General features: G+C 44.5%; 1 protein-coding gene across 1 annotated transcript in view; it reads right to left on the reverse strand.

The window, feature by feature from the left end:
• The window catches only part of LOC105714898 (nuclear envelope pore membrane protein POM 121C), a 24,366-nt gene extending 19,154 nt beyond the window's left edge, over positions 1-5,212 (reverse strand). Inside the window, exons 1-4 of the mRNA XM_012449031.2 lie at positions 4,626-5,212; positions 3,909-4,124; positions 3,423-3,581; positions 1,897-1,977 (exon numbers count right to left, since the gene is read on the reverse strand). Of these exons, the coding sequence (XP_012304454.2) occupies positions 1,897-1,977; positions 3,423-3,581; positions 3,909-4,124; positions 4,626-5,185 (1,016 nt within the window). The 5' untranslated portion in view covers positions 5,186-5,212. The remainder of the gene's footprint in view (positions 1-1,896; positions 1,978-3,422; positions 3,582-3,908; positions 4,125-4,625) is intronic.
• Between the last annotated feature and the right edge of the window lie 11,814 nt (positions 5,213-17,026).

The raw sequence follows: 17,026 nt of genomic DNA on the forward strand, positions 1-17,026 counted from the left end.
TTAAAGAATATTCTGGAAAATGCATATCTGTCTACAAGTGACATAAGGCAGATCAGTGGATGCCCGGGCACAGGGGTGGAAATAAAAGGAGGGATTACAGGCATGTGGGAACTTTTGGAGGTGATGAATGTTCATTATCTTGATGGTAGGATGGTTTCACAGGTATATGCACGTCGAAATGTAACATACGCTTTAAACAAGTACCGTTTATTGTATGTCAATTATACCTCAATAAAGCTGTTAAAAAAATCAGAGTTAAGAGGAACTCATCATTTTTCCACACCTCCAACTGAAACAGAAATCTCCTATGCATCTTTCCTGTAGGACAGTCATCCAAGGTAGATGTAGACAACTCTCTCCTAGAGTGACCCACGCCAACCATGAACCAGTTTATGCTCACTGGAGAATAAACAGTAATACATCGGATTAAAATGTTTTTCCTCTAACTTTCACCCAAGGATCCTATGTGAAGCTAAACAGAGCAAGTTATTTCACCTCTTTTTTTTTTTTTTTGAGACAGAGTCTCACTCTGTCACCCAGGCTAGAGTGCAATGGCAGTCTCCGCTCACTGCTGCCTCTGCCTCCCAGGTTCAAGTGATTCTTCTGCCTCAGCCTCCTGAGAAGCTGGGATTACAGGCATGTGCCACCACGTCCGGCTAATTTTTGTATTTTTAGTAGAGAAAGGGTTTCACTATAATGACCAGGCTGATCTTGAATACCTGACCTCATGATCCACCCACCTTAGCCTCCCAAAGTGCTGGGATTACAGGCGTGAGCCACCGTGTCCGGCCCTATTTCACTTCTTTCAAGGGACAGTCTTTTGGTTTTTTGGGGACCATTATCCTTCCCTCACTTATTTCCTTATCCCCCCTGAGATTTTTCTCCTCTGGGCTAATACTTCCATACCTCCAAAACCCCGTCATCCACCACCACCCCTCACTTTGGGCTGTTGCAAATCTCCTTAATATCTTTGTTGCTTCACTGGGAATGAATTTCCATTTGTGTACATCCTCCCTTGCTGTGCAGTACACTGAACAGACCACAGCACTCCACAGACAGTGAGCAGAACTACGGAAGGCAGAAACACCGTCTACCTGCCTCATTCTAGTCTTGCTTCTAACAGCACAGACCAGGAGCACATTAGCCTTCCTGAGAGCCACATCACACTGCTGACTCAGAGGAGGTATCTGAGTGATCCTAAGTCTTTTCACACATACTTCTGAGCCACTTTCCTTTCCATCCAATTCTTCCTCCAATTTATTTTTAAACTGACATGTAGAAATTTAACATTTAAGGTTCATACTGTTTTATCCACTGCACAAACTTTGCAATCCTTCTGTTTATGTGCTTACTTATTAAATATATTTATAAAACCTCTTACTCTCATCAGCACATTTCGTATTTCATCCATTTTTTTGTTTTGTTTTGAGACAAAGTTTTGCTCTCACCCAGGCTGGAGCACAATGGTGCGATATTGGCTCACTGCAACCTGCACCTCTCAGGTTCAAGCGATTCTCCTGCCTCAGCCTCCTGAGTAGCTGGGATTACTGCCACCATGCTGGGCTAATTTTGTTTTTTTTGTAGAGACAAGGTTTCATCATGTTGGCCAGGCTGGTCTCAAACTCCTGACCTCAGGCGATCTGTCCGCCTCAGCCTTCCAAAGCACTGGGATTACAGGCATGAGCCATTCATCCATATTAATGCAAGAATATTAAAAGGAATTAGACAGAAAGCAGTTAATTGCAGCAAGTTACTCAAAATGTTCCTCTCTAATTTCAAAGATGTAAACTTGAATTAAGCAATACAAAAAAAAAGAGGAAAATCTATAGGGCAACGGCTCTGACAATGTCCTTTTTCCAAACAGCTGGTATTTCATCCATAAGGACTTGCACTTACTTAGGCACAAAAGAAGCGGGAACTCCATTGGCCACCAGGGGCTCAAATGCTGAATGTCCACTGCCACTGCTATCATGGCGCCTGGAACAAATCAGAAAGTTCTCAATGAAATGACATGACTTTTTAGTCCCTTTAAAGTGTATTCTCACATTTCTGGGACCTTATACTAACTCTATGGAGCACAGATTCCATGCTAGACCAGAAAAGGGTTTTTTAAAATCCCTAAGCTTTTGAAAGGTAAATTTTTTTTTTTTCAGATGTAGATTCACTCTTGTTGCCCAGGCTAGAGTGCAGTGGCATGATCTTGGCTCACTGCAACCTCTGCCTCCCGGATTCAAGTGATTCTCCTGCCTCAGCCTTCTGAGTACCTAGGACTACAGGTATGCACCACCACACCTGGCTAATTCCTTAATTTTTTGTAGAGGCGAGGTCTCACTATGTTGTCCGGGCTAGTCTTGAGCTCCTGGGCTCAAGTGATGCTCCCATCTCAGTCTCTCAAAGTATTAGGATTACAGGTGTACAACAGCACACCCAGCCTTATAAAATGGTGCCTCCCTCAGAAGAGTCCCATGAAAGCAGGTATTTTGTCTTGTCCACTGCTCTATCCACAGCACTTGTGAGAGTAGGGTCTCTGTAATATACAATGGGTGCTCAATAAATTCTCAGCCACTTCATTTTCCTTTCTTTCTATATTTAGAAAACTATTTAGTCCATTTTCATTAGGCTATTCTATAAACCACATAAAAAAATTGTTTGTTTTTTTTTTGTTTGTTTGTTTGTTTTGAGACAGAGTCTTGCTCTGTCGCCCAGGCTGGAGTGCAGTGGCAGAGTCTAGGCTCACTGCAACCTCTGCCTCCCGGGTTCAAGCAATTCTCCTGCCTCAGCCTCCCCAGTAGCTGGGACTACAGGCGTGTGCCACCATGCCTGGCTAAATTTTGTATTTTTAGTAGAGATGGGGTTTCACCATGTTGGCCAGGCTGGTCTCAAACTCCTGACTTCAGGTGATCCTCCTGCCTCAGCTTCCCGAAGTGCTGGAATTACGGGTATGAACCACCTCACCTGGCCAGGAAATTGGTTTTAATCTCATTACTAATAAATCTACCAAACTCTATAGTTTTCACTTTTCTTTCACAAGCATTTCCTTCAGCACAATTAAGACACTGGAATTTGTGTTACCCAAATAATTGAATGCCACAAAATTCTGAGGGGAAGACGTAGAGCCTTCTTTCTTGAAAATAAACTTTGACACATTTCTATCAAAACCATGAGGCTAACATGGCTAATAGCTGTTAGCTTATCTCTACTACTCATGGAAAAGGTAAATTATAACACTGATCTAACCTGTGCCTTGAAATGAACAGCATTAAAACCCTTGGTATCAGGTTCTTCCATGAAAGACAAAGGGGACCTATAAAGAAGGCTCACAAACTGGAGGTGGCCTCTGCATCTTTATGGGAATGATCTACATCTCCATCCCATAGGAGTCCATGCAGGAAACCGGCTTAGTACCTTCCTGAGCCTGTTACCTTCTTTTATTTTCCTGGCCATCAAGGAATATTTGGTCTTCTTCCTCCACTGTCCTTTTCTTCTTCTCTTTGAGGGCACTCAGTACAGTCTCCTTTGCACATGGGTCTGGGGCATTACTTGCCGGTGAGGAGAGTGTTGAGCTGATTATCTGCTCTGGTCTATAATGAAAGATAAGATTCTAGCCTTAAGTTATTTTAATTCCTATGCCATATAGCAAAGACTTCATTAACGGTAAATCAGAAGTAACCAACGGGCCAAAGTATAATTTATACACTCACAGCGGCTGTCCTCAGCAAGTAAAGCTACTTTTTCGTCAAAGGCAAAAAGTGAAAAACAAAAGGTTTTACTAGAATTTGGTGTTTCTCATTCAAATAAGCAGCTTCGTCCTTTCTTTTTTGCGTTGTAGTCATACTGTCATAGGAACAACTGCAGAAGAATAAAGTGGACATGAAAAGGGAGAGTATTCTTCCAGTACTAATACTCACATCGCAGATCTCGAAAACCTTCTGTCAGGAGGGGCGATCCTCACAGTCACCGGGCTACACACCATCCTGGAGTTGCGAGGGGACAGCACAGCCTTCTTGTGATAACCATTCCAGCACACTGCGGGAAGTACCCCCAGGCAGGAATATTGGGCCTGATGGATCGGATAGCGTCTTCGAGGCGTTACTACAAACCGATTTGGTAAAGTCCCACAATCCCTGCAGAGAACGCGAAACAAATCATGGAACCAAAGCATGAAAGAATGTTAAAATTTTAAACGGCTAAAAGCCCACCAGTTCAGACATTTTCCAAAGAACTGAAGTCTCTTTCTAAGCAACACAGAACACGGCGTTTTTATGGCAACCTTCCCTTATTCCATCTAAGGGCAGAGAGTGACAGCTGCTTCACAGCTGTCTCAACAAAGGACTTCAACAATTTGAGAGGGAAAATCTAAATCTCGGCTAAATCTAGACTGCACTAAAATTCAGGGAGTTTTTAGAACTGGAAAGAAGGGAATTGTTTTGGCAACACAACATCTCATCCCAAGAGTTAGAGGGGGCAACAGACGGCTGGCACACACCAAGGTGCTGTTAAGGAGGGCAAAACCACACACAATCCCCTTTGGACTTGAGGAAAAAGCAAATCGGATTTAAAAGTTAAGTCCTCGATTTCAAGCCAGTCGAGCCAGAGGATGATCTGGCAAGATCAGCGTATCTTACCGTTGGGAAGGCCTCCTGGAGGGTCGGAGAAGAGGAGTGGGGAGAGAGGGGTATACGTGGTGAACGCGATGGGTCGGCGGGGAGCGCGGCGCAGAGCAGGCGGGTGGGCGGTGGCCAGGCCTCTGCCGCAAGTCCTGGTCCTCCGGAGCGGGGGCGGGCTGCGGCGGCCCGGGCTTGCCCAGGTAACTGCCCATGAGTAGCAGTTCGGCAGGGTCGGGTCCTTCGAGCAGGGTCCGCGGCTCTAGGAGATTTCCGTTGGCTGTCGACTTGGCCGGAGGCGAAGCGAACAGTGTTCGCCGATGTCGCGCGTTCCGCACGGAGGACAAGGGGCGCGAACCTCGGGGCTCGCGGCTCAGTCCCCACCAGGCCGCGGTAGCCCCCACGGCCAGCCAGGCCAGCGCAGCCGCAGCCGGCACAAGGTACAGCACGAGGCCGACCAGCGACAGGCCGAGGAGCGCCGCCCCGGTCGTCCCGCCGCAGGCCCGGCCCCGGTTGTCCCTGACACTTGCTATGGGCCGCCGCCGCTCGCCTGCTCCAGCCGCCGCAGCCGCCGGAGACATCGCGGCTCCGCGCCGCGGAGGAGACTTAAATATCCCAGCGTGCACCGCGCCGCGCGTCGCGTCATTGCGCGCCCGCTACGTCATGCGCGCGTGACTCGGGGAGACGTTACCGTCCCGTAGCGCCCGAGACACACCTGGTTTGGAAAATGCCGCCCGCCTTCATTCAACACCCGTTTCTGACTCTTGAGGTTTCCCGCGCGGCCAGCGTGACACCCATCCGGAGGCGAATCGCGTCCAAATTAAAAGGACCCGAGACCCTTTTAAAAGCTGGGGAGTGGGTTTGGGGGTGGGGAATATAAAGTGACTGCTCGTGGTTCTCTTAGCAGCATAAACATATTTTAAAATTAGATTGTGGTGGCGGTTGCACCACCCTATGAATTGTATGTTATGTGAATTATATGTTAATAAAGCTGTTAAAAAAAATCTGGCAGTCTGCCGATAAACTTGGGCGTAGCTCAGTTTCCTCAGCCATTCATTTATTCATTGATTTATTCATTCCATTGTTTATCTGCATTAAAGAGATTAAGGGGGAAAATAGAGGATCTCTGATCTTTAGTAGCTCGGTTTAGTAAGGAAGATGTGTAAGTAAAAGATTGCAATTCAATGTTATCAGTGTGAAAACGGGAACAAAAAGAGAAAGAGTCTGGATGCGGTGGCTCAAGCCTGTAATTCCAGCACTTTGGGAGGCTGAGGCGGGTGGATCACCAGAGGTCAGGAGTTCCGGACCAGTCTGACCAATATGGTGAAATCCCGTCTCTACAAAAAATGCAAAAATTAGCCGGGCCCGGTGGCGCGTGCCTGTAGTCCCAGCTATTCGGGAGGCTCAGAGAGAATTGCTTGAGCCCAGGAGGTGCAGGTTGCAGTGAGTCGAGATCCCACCACTGCACTCAATATCAAAAGAAAAAAGAAAGAAAGAAAAGAAGGAATGATAAAGGGCAAGGTAGGCAGGGAAGTGCTCCTGGACCTAAGAGGTCTGGCAGGTTCAAGGTAGATGAAGGAGCACTGTGCAGAAGCTCAGAGATGGAATTGTTCAGTATTGCTGGAGATTAGGGTGTTGGGGGGATAAAAAAGTTGCAAAGGTATAGATACCTCTGGGGCAACTCAGAAAGATGGGAAGAAAGTGCAGTTTGGGTTCCAAATCCTCATCAAGCCAGTCCCAAAGCAATTCTGCTTCTATTTAATAGATTGTGATTTCACATAAGACTTAATTAGAAAAAGAAAAGCGGGGTGGGCTGGGTTGCTTAAGAAAAAAATCTCAGTATCAGAATAGTGCTGCCCTGTGTTGAACAGTGACTAGAAGGTGAAGAAATGGAAGCAGTGACTGCAAAAACTAATCAAGAAACTTGGGTAATAGGGGAAGAAGAAACATAATACCTAGGTCAGCAGGGATTCTTTACATTATTGTATACGGCTGGAGTTAGGTGGAGGAGCTACACAGGAGGCTGGAGTTAGGTGGAGGGTACAGATGTGGTGAAACTAAGCAAGATTATTGAGAATTAATGTAAATAGGTCCATAGCCTGAGCCCTCGGGGCACTCCTCTGTTTAGAGGTCAAAGAGATGAACACACAAAAAACACAAATCATTTAGGAAAATATAGATAAATATGACTACATTAAAAAGTTAGCACTTCTGCGCAGGGCATAGTGGCTCACACATAATCCAGCACATTTGGAGGCCAAGGTGGGCAGATCACTTTGAGCTCAGGAGTTTAAGACCAGCCTAGGCAACACGGTGAAACCCAGTCTCTACTTAACAAGAAAGACAAAAATTAGCCTGCTGTGGTGGCACGTGCCTGTAGTACCAACTACTCAGGAGGCTGAGGCTGGAAAATCACTTGAACCCATGAGGCAGAGGTTGCAGTGAGCTGAGATGGCACGACTGCTCTCCAGCCTGGACAACAGAGTGAGACTCCGTTACACACTCAAAATGTTAACACTTCTGTATGGGAAAAGACAAGACATGCATCTGAAAGACAAGCCAAGACTTGGAAAAACAACGCTAATACATATATTAGTAAGTAGAATTTGTAAAGAACTCCCAAGAATAACAAAAAATGACCCAATTTTTTAAAAGGACGATTGACATAAAAAGCAATTTTTTGAATGGGAAACACAAATACCTAATGATATATACCTATGTGCATATATGTACACCCACATATACGTTTAAACTCACTAGTAATCTAGGAAAGACTAAAGTAACAAGATTTTGCATTCATTTACATACTAGAAAAATTAATTAGCAAGATCAAGTCTTGGCATGGATGTGGAACACACAGATCTCATGCTGTTGTGAGTATATGAAGCAGCACAATTTGGAAAGCAATTTGGTAACATCTAGTAAAAAGTCAGGGTGAAGAAGTATGTATCCTGTAAACCTGCAATCCCATTCTGAGTACTAAGAAAGTCACTAAAGCATTATTTGTATCAAATTCTATCAAAGACAATTTAAACACACTTCATGGGCAATGTTTATCAACATGAGGATGGGCAAACTGGTATAATTCATATAATAAAATACGATAAAGCAGCTGAAAATTAATCCTTCCAGCTATAAGTTAGTGCTCCCATCATAAACAACTGTAGACATGGACAGAATGTATTGCTGGTAAAACAAAACAGAACAAAATCTGGTAGTCTGCTGATCCAGACTTTGGTTTAGCTCATACTGTTGTGGATATATAAAACAGTACAACTTGGCAACTACTTTCAGGCAAAGGACAACAGGAAGCAAAAGACTGATCCCTAAGAGAAAGGAAACTTGTGAGATGTGCCCCAAAGTCACCTAGTTCCTTTACCTGGGGATAATTTCCCTACTGCAGTACAGAGAGCTGGAGTCTGAGCAGAGTAGGGGGATCCCACTGGACTGAGGAGGCAGAGATCAGGATGAGAGCTGAAATGGGGCAGAAAAAAGAAAGGAGGGCACTATGCAAAGAGGGAGTTCTAGAAATCTGTGTATAACACAAACCCATGGCTGAAGGCTGGAGTGATTTTAATTCCCCATGGAGGAAGGGACCATGGGGTGTACAACTTGAAGGGACCATGGGGTGTACAGATACTTTGGTTAAGCATTTATTTCTGGGTATGTCTATAAAGGCGTTTCTGGATGAGGTATTCTGGCTTGTGGTTTTCAATTATTTTTATTTTTTGAGATGGGGTGTCGCTTTTTAAAATTATTTTTATTTTTTGAGATGGAGTGTCGCTCTTGTTGCCCAGGTTGGAGTGCAGTGGCACGATCTCGGCTCACTGCAAACTCCACCTCCCAGGTTCAAACGATTCTCCTGCCTCAGCCTCCTGAGTAACTGGGATTACAAGCACCCATGACCACGCCTGGCTACTTCTTTGTATTTTTAGTAGAAACAGGGTTTCACGGCCGGGCACGGTGGCTCACGCCTATAATCCTAGCACTTTGGGAGGCAGAGGCAGGTGGATCACAAGGTCAAGAGATAGAGACCATCCTGGTCAACAAGGTGAAACCTCGTCTCTACTAAAAATACAAAAATTAGCTGGGCATGGTGGCGCACACCTGTAGTGCCAGCTACTCGGGAGGCCGAGGCAGGAGAATTGCTTGAACCCAGGAGGCGGAGGTTGCGGTGAGCCGAGATCATGCCATTGCACTCCAGACCGGGTAACAAGAGCGAAACTCCATCTCAAAAAAAAAAAAAAAAGAAAAAAGAAACAGGGTTTCACCTTGTTGGCCAGGCTGGTCTCAAACTCCTCACCTCAAGGGATCTGCCTGCCTCAGCCTCCTAAAGTGCTGGGATTACATGTGTGAGCCACGGCGCTTGCCTGGATGAGGTATTCTGGATTTGAATCAATGACTGAGTAAAAGGTGAGTCGGCCTCATCCCATCTATTTAAAGCCTGAATAGAACAAAAAGGCTGATGAAGAATTCACTTTCTGCCTGAATGTCCTCCAGCTGGGACACTGGTCTTCTTCCTTCACATTTGCACTTGGACTGGAATTCACACCACGCACTCTCTTGCTTCTAAGGCCTCTGGGCTCAGACTGGAGCTATGCCACTGGCTCTCCCCGGTCTCCAGCTTGCCAATTGTGGATCTTGGGACTTCTCAGTCTCCATATTCACGTGAGCCAATTCCTTACAATCATCTCTCTCCTCCCTCCTTCCTTCTGACTAATACATACAGCTGAGCTGTGGATACACAGAGTGAGACCACCTGATTACTGGAAAGCAGGTACTACAGGGTGAAGATCAGAACAGAAATGCTGGGGTTAGAGCAGTCCTGGGATGACAGCATTGACACGGGAGTTCTGGCCCTGCCAAAGCGGAGTTCTTGTAAACACTTGGATGTAAAACAAGGAGGTCTTTAGCGTCCTTGGCATCCAGCTGGGACAGCAGAAAGGTTACAACTTGGGGTAAGGACCATGGCCTAGAGTAAGACCTACTCTAGGTTTGTCCTAACAAAATCTAAATTCAAGCCATGACGACGGAAAGAGGTTGGAGGCTGAGTCTCAGTAAGTTAGAAGGGCTTGAGAAACACTTGAGGCTGTCCATCAAACTGTAAAAATGAGGCATAAAATCAAGCCTCGACAAGTGTAAGGTCACTGGCCAGTAATGACATTGCTGCTAGCACAAGACCCCATATACTCCAAGGAAAGATAACAGAATCCAGGGGATTGTTCACAATGTCCAATATCACATTTTAAAAATCCTTTAGACATACAGAGAAGCAATAAAATGGGATCCCTGGTCAAGAAAAAATGCAGTATGCATGAAAAGGAACTCAAGGTGACCCACACATTGCCAGCCAAGACATTAAAGAGGCTTTGTATATATATCCAAAAAATGAAAGGAAAACACGGTTTTAACAAGGGAGTAGACCGGGAATCTCTGCAGAGACATGGGAGTTATAAGGAATAAACATAAAAATGCTAAAGCTAAAAAAAAAACTGAAATAAAAAAATCAATGAGATAGGCTTAACAGCATATTAGAGACAGTAGAATAAAGTCAGTGACTTGAAGACAAGTAAGTAGAAATTATAATGAACAGAGCCCCCTGGGATCTATGAGGCAATATCAGTCTGCTGGGAATATGTGTCACTGGACTTCCATAGGAGCAGAGACTAAGACTGACGCAGAAATAAATATTTTTAAAGTAATGTTTACATTTCTCAAATGTGAAGAAAAATAATGACCCAAAGATCCATGAAGCTGAGCAAACCACAAACAAAAAGACAACTGTTAATTCTCATCAGAAACAAGGTAGGCTAGAAGAAAATTCAAGTTTCTTTCTTTCTTTCTTTATGAAATGGAGTCTCGCTCTGTTGCCCAGGCTGGAGTGCAGTGGCACAATCCCGGCTCACTGCAACCTCCGCCTTCCAGGTTCAAGCGATTCTCCTGCCTCAGCCTCCAGAGTTGCCAGGATTACAGGCCTGTGTCACCATGTCCAGCCAATTTTTGTATTTTTAATAGAAACTGTTCACCATGTTGGCCAGGCTGGTCTCAAACTCCTGACCTCGAGTGATCTGCCCACCTTGGCCTCTCAAAGGGCTGGGATTACAGGCGTGAGCCACCATGCCCGGCCTCTTTGTTTTTTTGTAGAGATGGGGGTCACCACAAGTCACACTGGAAAAACTCACAATTTCTAGGGCTCTGCGCAGAGTACCCAAGCACCCCAGGAATGGGAAAGAATCAGTCTTGGATTGAGCATTGCTCTGAACCTACCAAGTGAATCAGAAAATCAAGACCCGAAAGGATCAAACTTTCCAATGGTCTTAAATACATCCCAAAACAAAGCTGAAGAAATGTATATAGGAATAAAAAAAATGACCATTACTCAACAAGGTAAAATTTACAGTGTCTGGCATCCTATTACTAGGTATATAAATAAGCAACAAAACGCCGCCCATAATAAGAACCACCACTCAATCCTTATTTTGATCCAAACTAACCCAAAACTGACACATATTAAAATAAGCAGAGAAAGACATTAACATTAATTTTAACTATATCCCATATGTTTACAAAGTTGGGACATGGAAAAATATTAGAAGAAACAAACGGCCCAAAATTTTCCAAACATAATGAAAACTATAAACCCACAGACCTGAAGCTCAGCGTCAAGCACAAGAAATACAAAGAAAACTGTAACAAGTTACATAATCAAATTGTTCAAAACCAATGATATAGATCAAGTCCTGAAAGCAGCTGGGAAAAAAGGACATGTTATTTACACAGGAACAAAGATAAGAATGATATCAAATTTCTTGTCAGAAACAGTGCAAATGAGAAGACAGCAGGGCAACATCTTTAAAGTCCTGAAGGAAAAAACTGCAAACCTGGAATTATGTACCTGATAAAAATATGTTTTAACAAAGTGACATAAAGATATTTTCAGACACAAAAAAGCTGGAAGACTTTTTGAGAGGCTAAGATGGGCGCATCAGTTGAGCCCAGGAGTTCAAGACCAACCTGGGCAACATAGTGAGACCCTGTCTCTAAAAAAATACAAAAATTAGCCAAGCATGGTGGAACACGCCTGGAGTCTCAGTTACTCAGGAGACTGAGCTGGGAGGTTCCCTTGAACCTGGGAGGTTGAGGCTCCAGTGAGCCATAATTGTGTCACTGTACTCCAGCCCGGGTGACAGAGCGAGACTCTGTCTCAAACAAATAACTAAAAAGCTGAAAGAATTCATCACCAACAAACACTATATAAGAAATGTTAAGGGATGTCCTTCAGGCAGAAGAAAAATACCAATGGAAATCTGGATCTACACAAAGGAATGACAGCCATTGAAAATGGTAACTACGTGTGTAAATATATATGCCTATTTTTCCCTATTATTTCAATCTCTTTAAAATATAATTGAGGAGTGATATCAGCAAAAGGGCAGAGTAGACGCTTCAAGCTCTCATCACCCAACAGAAACATTTTTTTAAAAAAAAGACCGGGTGTGGTGGGTCACGCCTGCAATCCCAGCACTTTGGGAGGCTGAGGTAGGTGGATCACCTGAGGTTGGTAGTTCCAGGACAGCCTGACCCACATGGTGAAACCCCATCTCTACTAAAACTACAAAAATTAGTTGGGCGTGGTGGTGGGTGCCTGTAATCCCAGCTACTTGTGAGGCTGAGGCAGAAGAATTGCTTGAACCCGGGATGCAGAGGTTGCAGTGAGCTGAGATCGTGCCACTGCACTCCAGCCTGGACAACAAAAGCAAAACTCCGTTTCAAAAAAAAAAAAAAAAAAAAAAGCAGTAATTGTTAGAAACAGCTTTGTCAGAACTCTGAAAAACAGCCAAAGCTTTACAGCAACCAAATGAATGCTGAATCAAGAAAAAGGTAACTTAAAAAGGAAAGGTGGAAAACTTTGTGGCGATGTTTTTTAAGAGACAGGATCTTGCTCTGCTGCACAGGCTGGAGTGCCGTGGCATGATCATGGCTCACTGCACCCTTGAACTCCTGGGCTCAAGTGATTCTCTCACCTCAGCCTTCCAAGTAGCTGGGATGCAGGCGCACCACACCTGGTTCTACAGGAGTCTTGAAGACAGAAGCCTACATTCCTAGTGTGGGAGCCCTGGGCATTCCATAGGGACGGGACGTCACTTTCAAATTATTGGTAAATCTGCTATTACATGGCTGAGGGCTATGTGTCTGAGGGAATGATGTAGACGCTTGTCTGTTTGCTGAACTTGGAACTCATTGAGGCTGGGAAAGTGGTGAGCATTGCCTAAAAACACTGCAAGGCAAACAATCTACACATGCCTGGCGAAAAACCTGACAGTCTAGACACACAACACTCTAGTGTTCTTTTTTTTTCTTTTGAGACTGAGTCTCGCTCTGTTGCCCAGGCTGGAGTGCAATGGCACCATCTCAGCTAACTGCAACCTCCACCTCTTGGGTTCAAGCGATCTTTTGTGTCTGCCTCCCAAGAAGCTGGGACTACAGGCATGCACCATCACGCCTGGCTAATTTTTGTATTTTTAGTACAGATGGGTTTTTGCCATATTGGCCAGGCTGGTCTCGAACTGCTGACCTCAAGTGATCTGCCTGGCCTCAGCCTCCCAAAGTGTTGGGATTACAGGCATGAGGCACTGTGCCTGGCCTCCACTTTGTTTTTTTTAATGTGGCCATTCTTGCATTGCTACAACACTCTACTGTTACGGACTTGATTGTGTTCCCCCAAGTGCATATGTTGAACCCTTAACCCATGTGACCTACCTGGAGATAGGGCCTTTAAAGAGGTAATTATGGTTAAACAAGGTTATAAGGGTGGGGCCCTAAGATAGTATGACTGGTATCCTTATAGTACAGGAAGAAATGCCAGGGACAGCTGGCTTCAGTGGCTCATACCTGTAATCCCAGCACTTTGGGAGGCCGAGGCCAGCAGATCACCTGAGGTTAGGAGTTTGGGACCAGCCTGGCCAACATGGCAAAACCTACTAAAAACACAAAAAGTAGCTGGGCGTGGTGGTAGGTGCCTGTAACCCCAGCTACTAGCGAGGCTGAGGCAGGAGAATCGCTTGAACCTGGAAGGCGGAGGTTGCAGTGAGCTGAGATTGCACCACTGCATTCCAGCCTGGAGACAGAGTGAGACTCTGTCTCAAAACAAACAAATAAACAAAGAAACAGAAATGCCAGGGACATGAAGAGAAAAGGTCATACGAGGACACAGCAATAAGGCAGCTATCTGCAAGCCAAGGGGAGAAGACTCTGGAGAAATCAGCCCTGACAGCACCTTGATCTTAGACTTCTGGCCTCCAGAACTGTGAGAAAATAACTTCCTGTTGTTGAAGCCACATAGCCTGTGGCATTTCGTTATGGTAGCCTAGAAAATGAATAGAGACTTCCTAAAGTCTGAGAAGGAAAACTGGGGAGAATTCCTCTGAGAAATCAGGGCAGTCACAAGCACTCAGGTGTTAGAGGGACTTTAGAAGGCCATAAAGATGCCCAGGGCAAGATGCATGCTCAGAAACACCTGACAAGACCCTAAGCTTTCACCTTGGCCTGATCAGGAAGCTCAGTGCAGGCCTAGCTAAGTGCTGAAGAAAAGCTGTGGAGCAAAGGCAAACTTCAGAGACCGGGAGACGTGTTTTCTTACATTTTTAGCTCCTAGTATTCAAGGAAATCTCTATCAAAATGTGAGCTACAACACAAGCTAAAAGAATCAGAGACTTCAGTGACCACACATGAAAATGATAAATCTTTGCAAAAAGATCGGATAGTTTGGAAGTCGCTAAACATATGTACTACTACAGCCCTCGATGATTAAACACACACACACTCACACATAGCAAACACAATGAGAATCATCTAAATGCCAGAGTTACTACAATATTCAAATGTCCAGGTTTCAATGACAATCACAAATCATGCCAAAACAAAGAATTCAATGTAACAAGATAAACAGATGGAAATCTCCCTTAGGAAGCCCAGACACTGGACTTACCAGACAAAGACTTTTTAAAAACTCATAAATCGTGAAGGACCTCTCAAGCAGAACTACAAACCACAGCTTAAGGAAACAGGAGAGGACAAAAACAAATGGAAATACATTTCATGCTCATGGATAGGAAGAATCAATATTGTGAAAATGGCTATACTGCCCAAAGTAATTTACAGATTCAATGCTATTCCCAACAATCTATCACTGACTTTCTTTGCAGAATTAGAAAAAAATACTTTAAATTTCATATTGTACCAAAAACGAGCCTGTATAGCCAAGACAATCCTAAGCAAAAACAGCAAAGCTGGAGGCCTCATGCTACCTGACTTCAAACTATACTACAAGGCTACAGTAACCAAAACAGCATGGTACTGGTACCAAAACAGATATATAGACCAATTAAACAGAACGGAGACCTCAGAAATAACACCACACATCTATAACCATCTGATCTTTGACAAACCTGACAAAAACAAGCAATGGGGAAAGGATTCCCTATCTAATAAATGGTGTTGGAAAGACTGGCTAGCCATATGCAGAAAACTGAAACTGGACCCCTTCCTTACACCTTATAAAAAAATTAACTCAAGATGGATTAAAGACTTAAATGTAAAATCCAATACCATAAAAATCCTAGAAGAAAACCTAGGCATGGGCAAAGATTTCATGACTTAAACACCAAAAGTAATTGCAACAAAAGTCAAAATTGACAAATGAGATTTAATCAAACTAAAGAGCTTCTGTACAGCAAAAAAACTAGCATCAGAGTGAACAGGTAACCTAGAGAATGGGAGAAAAATTTTGCAATCTGCCCATCTGACAAAGGTCAGATCTAGAATCTTGTAGATTTTTTTCAGATCCAGAAACTACAAGAAACTTAAATTTATAAGAATAAAACAACCCCATCAAAAAGTGGGCAAAGGGCCACCCACAGTGGCTCATGCATGTAATCCCAGCACTTTGGGAGGTTGAGGCGGGTGGATCACTCAGGTCAGGAGTTCGAGACTAAACATACAAAAATTAATTACTAAATTACTCTACTAAAAGTATAAAAATTAGCTTGGCATGTTAGTGGACACCTATAATCCCAGCTACTAGGGAGGCTGAGGCAGGAGAATCGCTTGAACCCAGGAGGTGGAGGTTGCAGTGAGCCTGGATCACCCCACTGCACTCCAGTCTGAGCAACAGAGTGAGACTTTGTCTCAAAAAACAAACAAAAAGGCTGGACACAGTGGCTCACGCCTGTAATCCCAGTGCTTTGGGAGGCCAAGGCAGGTGGATCACCTGAGGTCAGGAGTTCAAGACCGGTCTGGCCAACATGGGGAAACCCTGTCTCTAGTAAAAATACAAAAGATTTAGCTGGGTATGGTATTGGATGCCTGTAATCCCAGCTACTAGGGAGGATGAGGCAGAAGAATCGCTTTAACCCGGGAGGCAGAGGAGGAGGAGCCAAGATTGAGCCACTGCACTCTAGCCAAGGCGAGTGAAACTCCTCTCAAAAACAAAAAACAGTGCATGTTGGCTAGTTTTTAAATCAATATTAGTTAGTTATTAGCTCCGAATAGATGCCAGGTAATATGGTAGGCACTGGTGAGATAGACTCATGATACAGACCTGGTCCCAATGCTAGAATGATCTTTGTTCCTGAGATAGGTTGCTGCAGGGTGTAACACGGTGGGAGTTCCTCGGGGCTACCGCCACTAGGGGGCAGCTGAAGCTCATCTGTAATGGCACAGTAATGGCTGGAAGCCCAACGGACTAACACTGCCAGGAAAGAGCTGTCCTGAAGGGCCAAGTACCAAACTACCTAAAGTTTGTTTTGATTCTCTCGAGATTATTGCTCACAAAATTTTTAAATGGGTCAAGTTTGTGTTTGGAACCCCTATCTTCTCATTTCTTCACCCTCTTCCCTGCAGAGGTGGAATGAACAATACAGGTACTACCTTGTAAGTAAAAAATGTGGCACATGGAGAAACCCCGTCTCTACTAAAAATACAAAGTTAGCCAAGTGTGGCGGTGCATGCCTGTAATCCCAGCTACTCGGGAGGCTCAGGCAGGAGAATCGCTTGAACCTGGGAGGTGGAGGTTGCGGTGAGTGAAGATGGAACCATTGCACTCCAGCCTAGGCAACAAGAGCGAAACTCCGTCTCAAAAAAGAAAAAAAAAGTGGCAGAAACAGTCAGTTGCCAAAGGGCAGCCGAAGCTCATGTGTAATGACACAGTAACGGTTGGAACCCTAACAGTCTAACTCACCAATAGGTCAGTCAGGGTGGGGAGGGAGAGGAGATTCCTGGAGAGGAATGGATCAAACTGGGAAGTACAGAATTGCAGGCCAGAAACAACTCTAGAAGCAGAAACAGGTGTGTGCCTGCAGATGTACAGACACCAACTGTGTGACACCCACATGAAAAGGTGACACACCACACCACATAAATTC

This window comes from Aotus nancymaae, unplaced genomic scaffold (assembly GCF_030222135.1).
Source record: "Aotus nancymaae isolate 86718 unplaced genomic scaffold, 86718_ANA_hifiasm-v0.15.2.pri h1tg000012l, whole genome shotgun sequence".
NCBI lineage: Eukaryota > Metazoa > Chordata > Mammalia > Primates > Aotidae > Aotus > Aotus nancymaae.